At 48.6% G+C, this 13,406-nt stretch overlaps 1 protein-coding gene across 3 annotated transcripts in view; it reads right to left on the bottom strand.

Moving 5' to 3' along the window:
* Positions 1-202: 202 nt before the first annotated feature.
* LOC129338324 (UPF0687 protein C20orf27 homolog) overlaps positions 203-13,406 on the bottom strand; it is an 82,907-nt gene continuing 69,703 nt past the window's right edge. For 2 of the 3 annotated variants that reach the window (XM_054992452.1, XM_054992453.1), the window contains exons 5-7: positions 3,439-3,561; positions 3,191-3,350; positions 2,398-2,488 (exon numbers count right to left, since the gene is read on the bottom strand). In XM_054992452.1, the coding sequence (XP_054848427.1) occupies positions 3,193-3,350; positions 3,439-3,561 (281 nt within the window). In that variant the 3' untranslated portion in view covers positions 2,398-2,488; positions 3,191-3,192. Of the gene's footprint in view, positions 2,489-3,190; positions 3,351-3,438; positions 3,562-13,406 lie in introns of all 3 variants that reach the window. The other variant, XM_054992454.1, reaches the window with a different exon arrangement.

Genomic DNA, 13,406 nt, shown 5'->3' with positions numbered 1-13,406 from the left:
ACATTTAAGAAATCAGCCGAGGGGAGGGGGCCGGTTTAGGGGGAGAACCCTGACTTCAGATATTCTCCTTCCATGAGCAAGGAAGGCCTGGACTTCTGGGGGGGGCAGCGGGGGGGGGGGAGAATCCCCAATCCGGCAGTGTTCCACTTTACATTAAAAACAGCCAAACCGCTGGGGGTTGGGGAAGCAACTCAGAAAAGGGGGCTACTGCTATCCTCTGGCGTCAGTTTCCTAATCTGAGCTGCCCCCCCTTCCCCAGCTGGTGTTTGCCCCACAGGGAAATGTTGAGGGGGGGCAGTTGAAGGCAGGGAAATGATGTGGTTTTAAAACCCTTGTCCAGCACTGCTGCCCCAACCTCACTTCCCCTTCTGGAGCAGTTATAACTTTAAAAACATAAAAGCGGGATTCTCCGATCACACCTCGCCTCCTCTGCTGCACCCCACAGGAGCCTTTGGATAAATCTGTTAACTATTTGCTATCGAGGGTGGTGGAAAGGACATGGGATCCCAATGCAACACAATGGGGCCATTTCCACACAGGGTATTTGCCCTGCATTCAATGCTGTCGGGAAGCGGGTGCTTTTCCCCACCTTTCCCCAGCACCGATGAGCATTCATGCAGTTCTGGGAGTTTCCCCAGGGTCCTCAGTGTGCAGCCCGGTTGCAGAAAACAGATGCACATTCTTCATGCGGAGATAGGGGTGGCAAACGGGCAGTACCAGTCGACACTGCCATTTTTAGGGTGCCCCCAAAGAATCTCGGCAAGCAGCACCTTCCCCCCCATCCCTAATACATCTGGAAGAAACATTCTAGGCTAGCTCATTCCCTGATATGTTAGTTTTCTGCTTGCGGGGATTTATTATTATTTTTTAATTAAGGGAACGTCCAAAAATTGGATTCCCCGCATGGCAGTCTGAAGTACCACAGCCCATTGGCTTTATCCCTTATTCGGCTTAAAATGCACACTGGGCCCCGCAAAGGAGCCGACAGAATTCTTTTGGAATTTACGTCCTGTGTTGGGAATTGAGCAGCTACACATAAATAATTGGAGAGGTTGGGCTTGGGAGAGAAACATGAAAACAAAAATTGCAGCAGTACATAGGAGAAACACACGCGCACACATACACACACTTCCTTAACACAATTGACTCCAAAACACCATATGGCTTGCAACGCAGAGATCGTTCGTGAATCTCTGAAAAGGCCTCACCTTTTGGGGAAAACATCACTCCCTAAAACTGAAACTGGGGCCAATTGGCACAACCACTTGGCCGCTAGCCGGGCTGTGTTATCCCCACCCTCTTGTGGGAGGCACCACCATTTTTGGGAAAAGGGATTATTCGAGTGGTTCCAAAGAAGAGGCAGCTTCACTTGCTGTCGTCTTAGGCAGCTCGAGACAAAAAGTGAACCACTTTTCAAAGAACCTGGTGGCATAAGAGAGACGTCCTGCCCCAGCCAGCTTGGTCATGTGAATTGGCCCCAGCTACCCAAAGAGCTGCACCTCAGAAGTCCCCCCAGTCTCCCCCCTGCAAGGATGCAGGAAATTCTTAATTGCTCACATAAATCTCTGGAGCAGGACAATCCCCACCCCCCACCCCGCCCCACCCCGCATTCAGCCTTTTAGTGCTGAACGGGAGTTCAGAACTGTCTTGGTGGCTGTCGAAACATCGTCTGTTGTCCCCCCACCAATTCTTCCTGGCTGAAGAGCAGGTCCGCTCTGCCCACACCGGAGGTGTGTTAAACAGCTGTTTTGCACCAGAGCTCCCCAGTTGCACCATTGCAGTGCCACACAGACGGAGGAGTGAGCAACGGAGAGCATGGACTGCTTTATCTTCTTTAAACGGCAACGAGCAGAAACTTGGGACAGGTGTGCAAACAACAAAACCATTCTAAACCAGAAGAGAATGCAACTTGTGGGACAGTGACATGCAATGTTACCCGCCCTCATAAGGTTTGTCCCACACACAACTCTCGTACAAAACCACACACCTGCAGATTTAAGGCCGACGGAATGGCAGGGTGTCAGTCCTTGCCTCACCTGTTGGCCGGAAGCCGCAACCACCCACCAAAACCGGAGGGCTGCCAGGGCGGGATGCGGATGAGATGGGTGGAGGGGGTGGGAGTAAACACAGCGCCCAAACCCACAAGACAAGCGTCACTGGGCCAGCAGGAAACAAAGAGCGCTCTGCCTCTGGCAGCCAGCAAACAGCTAAGGCGGTGCTTTTTTGTTCTTTTTTAAATTTCAAGCAGAACTGGAAAATATATATATATATTATATATATATATGCACACACACACACGCACGCACACATATATATATATATAAATATATATATATAAAACCCTAGAAAGTTGACCGGGCTTGGCAGGGGAAGGCGGGGGATCCGTCCTAGTCGAACCCGTGCCATTCGCTTTGCTCCGAGTCGTACTCCAACTCTGCGCCGACGCACTTCACACCTTCCAGCAGCATCGGCGTGCCGTGGTGGCGGTCTGCAAGAGAGGAAGGGGGGGGGAGACCAGAATCAGCAGCGAGGACCCCCAGCGGCACAGGGACAGACGCTCATACCGGAAGGAGCAGAGCGAATTTCTACTCAGGCCAGCACCCTCCTTCCAAAGAGAACATGTCAATTCAATAACCCAGCATGTGCACTGCTCTGCCGAAGCGCGAGCAAACTCGGACCCCAAACAAATAGCATGGAGGGGAAGTCAGACGGTTATTGCCCACCCTCCAGACCTGATTGTACCGATGGCAGCAACTAGCGTCCTAGCAGCAAAGGGTGTTTTGCCATTCCCCTTTATCATTTTATTGCAAGTTATTGCCCCATCGGCATGAGCAACTCTTGCCTCAGCTCCTCCTCCCTTTTAATCTTGGCTTCGGCTTATCGTGGCTGCCTCCGCATCCATCCACCACCTTTGGCTCCAGCAAATGAACATCAGGCGAGATTTAATTTCCTGGGCACTGGAGACCCTCGTCATAGCCGGATATTAAGTCAGATGGAGAGATAGCCAAAGCGTCTCCAGGCCGGGGTGGGGTGGGTGCCGTTAAAGCGGTTGTTTGTACTGGCATGAATCGAGGCCCCTAGGAGGCAAGCGCTGTTTAGTCTCCTGTACCAGCCGCTTCGGCAGCTGCCGGGGCGACAACATCCTCTAAGGCGTTCAGGACAAGCACACAATGCAAGTCATGTATCTCACCATTAACGCTCTCTGTGCACATGTGCAGCCCTTGTTAGCAAGCGCTCCAAAGCTGCATTCCAGAATCCTTTGATTCCTTCTAAGGGATCGGGAGAAGCAGTGTTTGGATCACAAGGGAAAACCAGAACGAGAGCCACGTGGACAACGAGGGGGAGGATCCCTTACGAAGGAGAAAGGAGAACATTCCTTGGCGGTCCTCTCAGAGAATCGTCAGCCCCTGAAATGCAGATGGAGGAAGGGGGACTCACCCATGACCCTGGCCTGCACAACCACTTTGACGGAGGCGCTGTGGTTGGCTGTGCTGCAGAGCTCCATCTCCTCGCGGAGGACCCCTTCCTTGTGGGCAGTGTACTCGCACTTGACGTTGTAACCTGCAGCCAGATTGGAGAACCAGGCGGGCTCAGAGGACTGCTCCGAGCGCCGGACAACTCAAAGGCACAACAACCAGGGTCACAAAAATCAAACATGCAATGTTGGTATAAATTATTATATTATATCCAAAGTGCAAAAGTGCAAATATGTATCCAACAAGGTTTAAAGTGCATATATATACAAAAAGAGGTAGTCTATCGGATGAACAATAAATATATTTCTATATACAATTAATATTCTGGTGGTGGGAGAGTGCAGACGGATGGAAACATGCACGTGGAAATTGTCCATATGTCCAAGAATGGAAAAAGGACGTGTCCAAAGACACCTAGCCGACGGGCTTCAGCTCGCTATTTCCAATTCCCGTTTCGCCGGACGGCCTGCGGGCTCAAGCAAGCAAAAGGGAGCATTTCCACAGCACAGTACATAGTGGACATACAAGACATCGGAGTAGCCAACGGCCTAAATGGTTTTTTAAAACATCCAGTACATACACAGAGAAAAGAGCTGCTGGTGGCTGGCGGCTACGGTAAACAAAGTCTCTCTCTGTGTCCCAAGACTGTAGACTGCTGACTTCCAAATGTACCACTTTATTTTGGGACAGATGTTCAAGCCCAAAAGGTAGCAATTCTTGATTATCTCACTCCTCAGTTGTCCAGACAGCAATTTAGAATCATAGAATCACAGGGCTGGAAGGGACCTCTAAGGGCCATCTAGTCCACCCCCTGCACAATGCAGGAAATTCCTAAATACTTCCCCCTCCACACACACGCACAGCGACCCCTTGCTCCATGCCCAGAAGATGGCAAAGCACCATCAAGATCCCTAGCCAAACTGGCCTGGGGAAAATTGCTTCCTGACCCCAAACTGGCAATCAGCATTACCTTGGGTGTATAAGAAAGGACCACGAGAACTAAGCACTGTGACCCTTCCTGCCCTCCCTCTCATGACCTGCCTAGGTGCACAGAATCAGCATAGCTGTCAGATGGCCATCTAGCCTCTGCTTAAAAATCTCCAAAGAAGGAGAGCCCACCCCCTCCCAAGGAAGCCTGTTTCACTGAGGGACCGCTCTAACTCTCAAGAAGTTACTGTTTAACTGTTCTCAGTTACTGCTCCGTCAGAAATTTGTACAAGTACTTATCTCTCTGGGTGCAATCCACCAGGGAATTCTCCTATAAACTTCACTGACCTGTATGGGGACTGTGCAAGAGTGGACACCTCGACTGTCAGAAGTAAGAATGTTAGTTAACATTCCATGGCATCATAAGCTTCTAGGGTGCAATGTGTTTTTAGTCATATATAAAAAAGTTTGAACACAGAGAAATTTAGGGGTGTTTTATACACATGCCCAACTGGAATAATCTCCATGACTGAAGTCCATGAACAAAAAATAATCCATGGAGATTGCCTGTATGGGGGAGGGAGCGGTGGGGGTGCATGAACCTTGGGGTTCTGCACAATAATACGGAGGTGGTTTAACATGAACAGTGTGCTTCATTCTTAATCCTAACGTGTGCAACGGGTTTGCTGAATACCGGCTGTATATTGCACCTCGGAATCTGAACACCGAGCCCAAGTGCAACGGAAACTGCAAGTTTCTAGACACACAGCTGGCCCACAGTCAATCTGAACAACCAAATATGCACAGGTGAGTCTCCCAAATGTTCCTTCCACCAGGTGAGCCGCAAAGGAAACGTGGCTCTCAGACTGCTAGTCTTGTCTACACAACTCACTCTACTCTGACAGGCACAGTTCTCTGGCAGAGCTGGGTTTTTTTTAAAGTCCTGGTACTGGAGAACTTTTCCCCAGCAGTTGCCAGAGTCTGAACCCAGGACCATATGTATGCAAAGCACAGATTCTGCCACTGAGCCAGGCATGAGATGAGGAAGGCGGGTCTTGCAAGGTCAGCTTTCGTGCACCGATATTTGCAAAGGAGCAATGCCTGGAAAATGAAAGGCTGTCCAATTCCTGACATTCTGAGATGTAAACATTCAGAAGCCGAGGGCTGCATTTCAAGTAGGCTGAAAAAGTCGCGCAGGAAGCATACAGCCTGTCAGGAGGGGAGGGCAGGGCAGGCTGGTGAACTTTGTCCAACAGACACAAGAGCGTTCCCATGGCATGACAATCCCATTCAGAATACGTGGGAAGCCTGAGTGTACCACGTGGGCAACCCACCTTGAGCCCAGTTTTGGAGAAAGGCCAATTAAGAGGGCTCTAAACAAGTGTTCAGATATACTTCCAGTTCAGAGGTAGGGGTGTGCAGCCCGAAAATATTTTGGTTTCCTGCTTCAGGTTTACTTCGGGTTGCTTTGGAAGCTTTGGGGCAACTTTAAAGGGCCCCTTGCAAGTGGGTGGGGGTGGGGGCTAGGGCTATGGGGGTGGGCTGTTTAAAGGGCCCTGCCGCTTGCAAGGGGCAAGTCCCTTTATCAGCTTTCAAGCGGCTGGGGGGGATCCCCCCCTGCCGCCTGCCAGCTGATAGTCTAAATGGCCCTGCCAGCTTTCAAGGGCAGGTCCCTTTATACTATCAGCTGTTAGGAGGTGGATGGGGGACTCCCCCAGCAACCTGACACTTTAAAGGGAACTGCTGCTTGCAAGGGGCCCTGTAAAGTTGCCCCAAAGCTTCCGAAGCAACCTGAATGCTTCGTGGAAGCTTCGATTCGGGATTCATGCTGGCCCCGATTCGGGAATCCCGAATCTTTACAAATTGGGTCCGATTTGGGTATTTTACCCAAATTGGACACCCGAAGCGCACACCCCTATTCAGAGGAACAGAAAATGAAAGGGCGGGGTCACCTCTAATGTCTCCAAGGAGGAATTTGAGGCTCTGTGAAGAACGGGGAGTTCGCTTCTGTTTCAACTGCTCAGATGCAGCTATATTGCTCCAAGGCCTGGGTGGCAAGAGGGGATGCAGGAGAGAGGCAATGGCTCTTCGGGCTCTAGGGTCATCCCTTCCAACTAGGAGCAAGGGGCACTCTCTCTCTCTCTCTCAGCAAAGCAGCAGACTGGAGAAATTTTTCAAGTTACATCTCTGCTTTGCCTCCCTTTGCCCAAAGCCCTTTGCCTTCCATGAACAGCTGATTTATCCAAGGCTGCCTGACGAGGCCAGGAGAAGAATCCTGCCTCGAAGGGGCAGAAAGCCTCTTCTCTCTCTTTTTTTATAGACGAGCTGGGCTGTAACAGATGGCAGTCAATGAGATTTCCCCACTCTCCTTGCAAAGAAGTCAGCTAATAAGACCATCTGGAGGGCGGCTGGGAGCTGGCTCAGGAGGAGAGGAGGGAAGAGTTTTTTTCTGAGCTGGCGCTGCCTGTGCTGGACAGAGTGTGCCAGGTTGAAGGTCAGCCTCAACTCTTCCCCTTGAGGTCTCGGACTCTCTCCACTCTCTATTTGCATAATGGAAATAAAGCCATTTGCTGCCTGGCTTTGACATCAGAGGGAACACAACTAAGGCACTGCGCAAATTAAGAGGGACAGGCCAGTGATAAACAGTGCCCCCACCCCACCCCATGACAGACGCTCAGTTAAAACAGCTTCTCCAGTTTCAAAAAAACAGACCTGGTTAGGCTCTCTCTCTCTCTCTCTCTCTCTCTCTCTCTCTCTCTCTCTCTCTCTCCAAAGACTTTGAGAAACCTTATGCTGCGGGGAAGATGACCCGAGCACCACTTGCGCTCCATGTGCATAGCACAGCCATGCCAGAGGGCAAGAATAAGCAGTACCAGGAGTACATTTTGGCATCCAATAAAATTAAGCTTCTAGTCATCAAGGCTCCAAAGAGATTTGAAAAAATGTGAGCAGCAGCAATGCTCAGCGCCCAATTCCACGTCCAGCTTTTCAAATGTCTTTTTTATCTCCCAGGATCTTGCATATCTGTTGTGTGTGTGTGGGGGGGGGGCGCTTGGGGGAAAACTAACAAAACAAGAAGAACTGGGGGCAAACAATCGGGATCTCAACTTGCATTTCAGAGCTTGGCAACCTCTGCTCCATCTCACTGACTGTCACATATTGGGCATGTGAGAGAAATGCCAATCTGAACGGCATCATGCCGTATGTCTGTTGAGTAATCACCGGCAAGGAAACATGGGAAGGGACAGGGCTTTTTCAGTGGTGGCACCTTGCCTTTACAATAGCCTCTCCCTTCTGTTGTGCCTGGCACTTACCTTACTGTCCAGTGTATCAATTAAGATCCTCCTCACAAGCCCTGTTCGGTGTGCCCCGACCTGACGATGTGGGGCAAGAGGCAACCAGCAACAGTTTTTTAAAAAAAATAGGTACTAGGCCAAAATGCTTCTTTTTGCCCAGGAATTTAACTAAGGGGTTATTCTTTAAAATCATTTTTACAATCTGCTTTTAGCCTGAGAACTGTTTTATTTATTTACTTCACTTTTCTCTCCAAGAGGGACTCAAAGAGGCATAAAGGATCGCGCAGCTTCATGCTCAGACCCCAAAGCCGTCACTAAGAATGCTTTCTTTGCCACGCTGGGTAGCTGGCTTAGTTCTGAAAGCAAAACTAGTCCAACACACCCTCCACTTCGAAGGAAATGTTTTTTAAAAATTGTGAGAATCCACACCTTGGTTAGAACCTTTTAGCTAGCACTTTCTTATTAATCTTTATTTAGACGGAGGCTGCAGTTAGATTTAGAATCAAAATCTTTGGGTTGGAAGGGAGCTCTAGGGTCATCTAGTCCAACCCCTACATAATGCAGAAAATTCACAATTCCCCCCCCCTCGAAGCAGCTGTTTTCTCCGGGGCAACTGTTCTCTGCTGTCTGGAGATCAGTTGTAATTCCAGAAGATCTCCAGCCTCCCCCCTGGAAGTTGGCAACTCTAATGGCATCCAAATGCAGGCCTTTCCCCATAAAATGACAAACTTCTGAGACCGTAGCCAAGCTTCAAACATTCACTGTGGCCGATTTGCTGAGCCCCCCCACCCAACACAAGGCAACACAAGGTTGCCAAGAAGCAACCTCCCCTCCGCTGGGCTGGGAAACTGTCCCCCCTTTCCCGTGGGCTAGAAAGCTAAAAAGGGAGCGATGCAGAACCTTGTTCGGCTCTGTTCAAAGGAAGACCGGACTGCAACGGAAGGGGGGGGCGTCACTCCATTCGCAGAAAAGCTGGCTCTGAATGAGCCTCCAGGAAAGGGCTCAGCATCCACCACCCAGCCCTTACAAAAGTCCGGGGATGGCATTTTGCCAGCTCTTTCAACCAGCCAGCCTCCCACATCTCGACTCGGCACAGCTGGAGGAGGGACTCACAAGGGGCGAAGAACCAAACTCCTCTAAAGCAAAGAGGCTGACCTTCCGTTGGGCGTGCAAGCCGGAAATAAAAGGCCTCCGGCAGGGGGGAGGAGAGTCACACAATCGGCACTGTTGAAACCACCAGGCCCACCGTCTGAAGCGTTTCAAGGGCTGGTATAATAAGGGAGGGGAAAAATGAGTCATAGGTTTAGCTGGGCCGGCAGCTTGCAGTTCACTACGTCAGAAGAGTTTGCTGGATGACTGCTGATCCACGAGTCCAGCATCCTATTTCACATGGCAAGGAGCCCAGAAGCACCTTTAAGACGAACCAACTTTATTGTAGCATAAGCTTTCGAGAACCACAGCTCTCTTCGTCAGATGCATCTGACGAAGAGAGCTGTGGTTCTTGAAAGCTGACGATGCACCTGACTAAGAGTTAAGTTTTAAAGACTTCTGCCTAATACCGCTTTTATATCAGGGGAATCCAGTGAAACAAAATTCGTTCAGGATTTTATTAAGCTTACCTCTATATTGATATGTGTTTGGATATTTTATTTGAAGTATATGAATTTTAAACAATGTATTTTATCTTGTTTTATGCTTTGATTTTATTATGTATAGCTGGTCTAAGGACCGTTGCAATAAAATACATACATTTAGACTAAGAGAGCTGTGGTTCTCAAAAGCTGACAATGCATCTGACGAAGAGAGCTGTGGTTCTCGAAAGCTTATGATACAATAAAGTTGGTTAGTCTTAATGATGCTACTGGACTCTTTACTATTTTCAACTACAGACTAACATGGCTTAACTCCTCTGCATCTATTTCATACTGTGGCTAACCAGTCGTCTCAGAGGGCCAAAGAACAGATTAAAGAGGCCGAGGCCTTCCTCCAGAGTTGCCTCCTCCCATTTTGCCTCCTAGCCCTGGGTTTAAGAAATTTACTTCCCTGTATGTGAACGTTCCATTTATTAACCTTGGTGGGTAGAAATCTTAATCCTTGGAGATATGAATGGAGTGCTAGACTCTAAAATAGATAGATCCAAAAAACTGGGAGGGAATTTCCCTAAATGTGTATTCAATTTTATGTGTATTTTGGAACTAGAAGACCTTTGGAGATGCCTGCATCCAAAAGAAAGAGATTATACTTTTTTTTTCTGGATAGACACCAATCACATTCTAGAACGGACATGGGTTAGGTATCCAAAAACCTAATTACAAGTGTTGAAAAAGCAGAGATTCTTTCAAGGACCACGGCGGATCATAATCTAATAAAGCTAATTTGGCAGAGTGGAAGCAAGAAAGGAAGGAGATGAAAATTAAATGATCCTCTATTGTTACAGGAGGAGGTAGGACAAAAATGCAGGACAGAATTGTCAGAATATTCCAAGATGACCACCACAACCGATGTCAATCTGTTAACAATATGGGAGGCTAGTAAAAGCTTATATGAGAGGGATAAGCTGTCAAGAGCCAAAGCTCCCTTTGTCTGATAGAATGGAGATGCCTCGGACTTTATATTCCAGTCAGGAAGTTGGAGGTATGTTGCAAAGAAGTGAATTAGGATGCGAAGGTACAGTGGTGCGTTGCAGCAACTCGAGCAGAAATTAAAACTGGCAAAGAATTTTATGTCTCTACTCAGCCCCTTGGAGGTCCATTATTCTGAATTTGTGAATGAACTGAAGCTCAGGAACCTCGCGTTATAATCTCCCCCTTAAAGCTTCTCTGTTTAAGGACTGTCACTTTTAGGTCAGCGACGTCTTGGAAGATTAAAATGTTCCCCCCTTGGTTTTTGAGTCTTGTGACTCTTAATGTCAGATTTATATCCATTTGTTCTTTTGCGTAGGGACTGACCTGTGCGGAGAGTGAAAGGCATTGCTGACACTTGATAGCCTTCACAACACTGGAGGAGGAGTGAGTGAATTAACCTGAGATGGTATGGCTGCTCTTGTCCGGTCCAGCGATTGCGTTGTTGTGGGAGTGACTATGGGGACAGAGTTGGCATCTTGCTTTATGCAGGCCCTGGCCCCAGAGTCTGTGTCCACGGCCAGCACCCACTGGCAGACCTCTTCTCCATGAATATTTATTTACAATGCGCTTTTCTCACGAGGACTCAAGGTGGATTACACAGGGTACATTAAATGCAATCAACAGGAGGGGGCATCCAATAAAACAATGGAATCTGAATGGCAGAAACTGAAATCAGAGCTGAAGCAAAACGGATCAATCTGTCTAACTCCCGTCACGATACCCCCTGGCATGTAATTCCCCACTTTATGTACTTGTTGAGTAAAGAAGTATTTCATTTTGCCTGTCTTGAATCTATCACCCATCAGTTTCATTAAGCATTCCCACGTCGTAGTATTTTGCTAGTATTTAAACAGTAAAGAGTCCGGTACACCTTTAAGACTAACCAACTTTATTGTAGCACACAGCTCTCTTTGTCAGACGCATTGAAAGCTTTCGAGAACCACTGCTCTCTTCATCAGATGCACTGACAGCTTTCAAGAACCACAGCTCTCTTCGTCAGATGCATCAACAGCTTTCAAGAACCACAGCTCTCTTCATCAGATGCACTGACAGCTTTCAAGCTCTCTTTGTCAGATGGATCTACAGCTTTTGAGAACCACAGCTCTCTTCATCAGATGCACCGTCAGCTTTCAAGAACCACAGCTCTCTTCGTCAGATGCATGATGATGCATCTGACGAAGAGAGCTGTGGCTCTTGAAAGCTGACGATGCATCTGACAAAGAGAGCTGTGGCTCTCAAAAGTTTATGCTACAATAAAGTTGGTTAGTCTTAAAGGTGCTACTGGACTCTTTACTATTTTGCTACTACAGACTAACACGGCTAACTCCTCTGCTAATATTTAGTATTCCACACAGATGCAAAAGCTCCTTCTATGCTTCATGCTATGTCCGCCCCCCCTTAGGATTCAGCTCCTTCTGCTAGATTTGATCTGCCAGCCTTTAATGCCACCCTTCCTTCCTTCCCCAAGGTTGGCTTATATGGTTCTCCGCTCCCTCATTTTATCCTCAAAAAGCCCTGTGAGGAAGGCTGGACTGAGAAGAGTGACAGGCCCAAAGTCAACAAATGGGGACTGAGTCTCACTAAATAAGCACAAGGGACATCTACAAAGTACAGATGCTAAAGAGCGGCTCTAGAGTCAGTGGCCAGCATTCACCGTGGAAGGACCAAGAAGCAGAACTTCTCAAGGGGGCCTACAGCTGGGGTGGGGGTGGGGGTACACAAATAGGACAAGGCTTGATTCTCTGGGGACAATGGGGCAAATTTAACCCCCACCCTAAAACCACCCGACTGGACCCATTTACAAACAAATACCTATTTACCATAAGAGTGAATGGCGAAATGATCCTCCGAGACAGTAAAACCTGTCCATTCTGCTTCACTGAAATCCCGCAGCAGGGGATCATACAGAGACGCACTGCCCTCCAGGGCACGGGTGGTGTGTGGGGGAGGCACCCATGGGGATTGAGGCAAGGAAAAAGGTGCCGAACGTGTGTTGGATTTGCAAAAATGCACACTTTCCCATCCACAGGGTGTCCAAAGGCACTTTTGATCACAAGCCAGTTTGGTGTAGTGGTTAAAAGTGGCAGGACTCTAATCTGGAGAACTGGGTTTGATTCCCCACTCCTTCGCTCGAAGCCAGCTGGGGGACCTTGGGCCAGTCACAGTTCTCTCAGAGCTCTCTCAGCCCCACCTACCTCACAGGGCGATTGTCGTGAGGATAATAATAACATACGTTGTAAACTGCTCTGAGCGCATGTTAAGTTGGTGTACAAGGGTGGTATATAAATCGAATGTTGTTGTTATTTTTATGATCATTGCATAAAGACCGTCCAAACCACATTTGAAAAAAATGCAGCAAAGGGTGGGGAGACAAACAGAAGCTGGAAGAATAGAGGATGGCACCCATGGCTGCTCCTGAAAATAGCAAAGTAGTCCTGAAGCCAAGGAGCAGCAAGACAGTGCAGCCTATGTCTCTCCTAGCTTCCACCCTCTTGTCAATTAAGGCTTTCGGGCTACTCTATGGAGCAGCAGGAAACACCTTCTTGCCTCCTTCTATGTAGGCAGTTGTGAATGTGTGTAGTTGTGAATGGCCTGCATTGTGCAGGGGATTGGGCTAGAGGACCCTGGGGATCCCTTCCAACCCTAGGATTCTGTGTGAACAGAAGGAAGAGGTGGGACTAGACCTCCTCACCTTTGCTTTCTGGAAAGGAAGTCTGTCTCTCTGTGATGGCTGTGAAGAATGCTGGGAAGGAGGGAGCGAGCCATGCTCGGGTGATACTCACATTAGTAATTAATGCAAGCGGACGAAGCCATGCTGTGTGGGGATAATTTGCAACGCCCACTCTAGAACTCCCTTCTCTCCATCTTAAGCGCCAGCAGCAGCATTGCGGAGGATTACCACGGACCTGGTCCCGATTCGCTAAAATACAGCAGGCAGAAAGCAGCTCTCTTGTGCATATCTACATGCTGATCAGCCAGGAAATAAGCAGGGGCTGCAGGACAGAGGGGCAGGAAAACAGCATGGTATAGCTCAGGGGTGGCCAAACTTGCTTAACGAAAGAGCCACACAGAATAAACGTCAG

Source organism: Eublepharis macularius, chromosome 12 (assembly GCF_028583425.1).
Source record: "Eublepharis macularius isolate TG4126 chromosome 12, MPM_Emac_v1.0, whole genome shotgun sequence".
NCBI lineage: Eukaryota > Metazoa > Chordata > Lepidosauria > Squamata > Eublepharidae > Eublepharis > Eublepharis macularius.
This window is presented reverse-complemented; position numbering and strand designations above follow the sequence as displayed.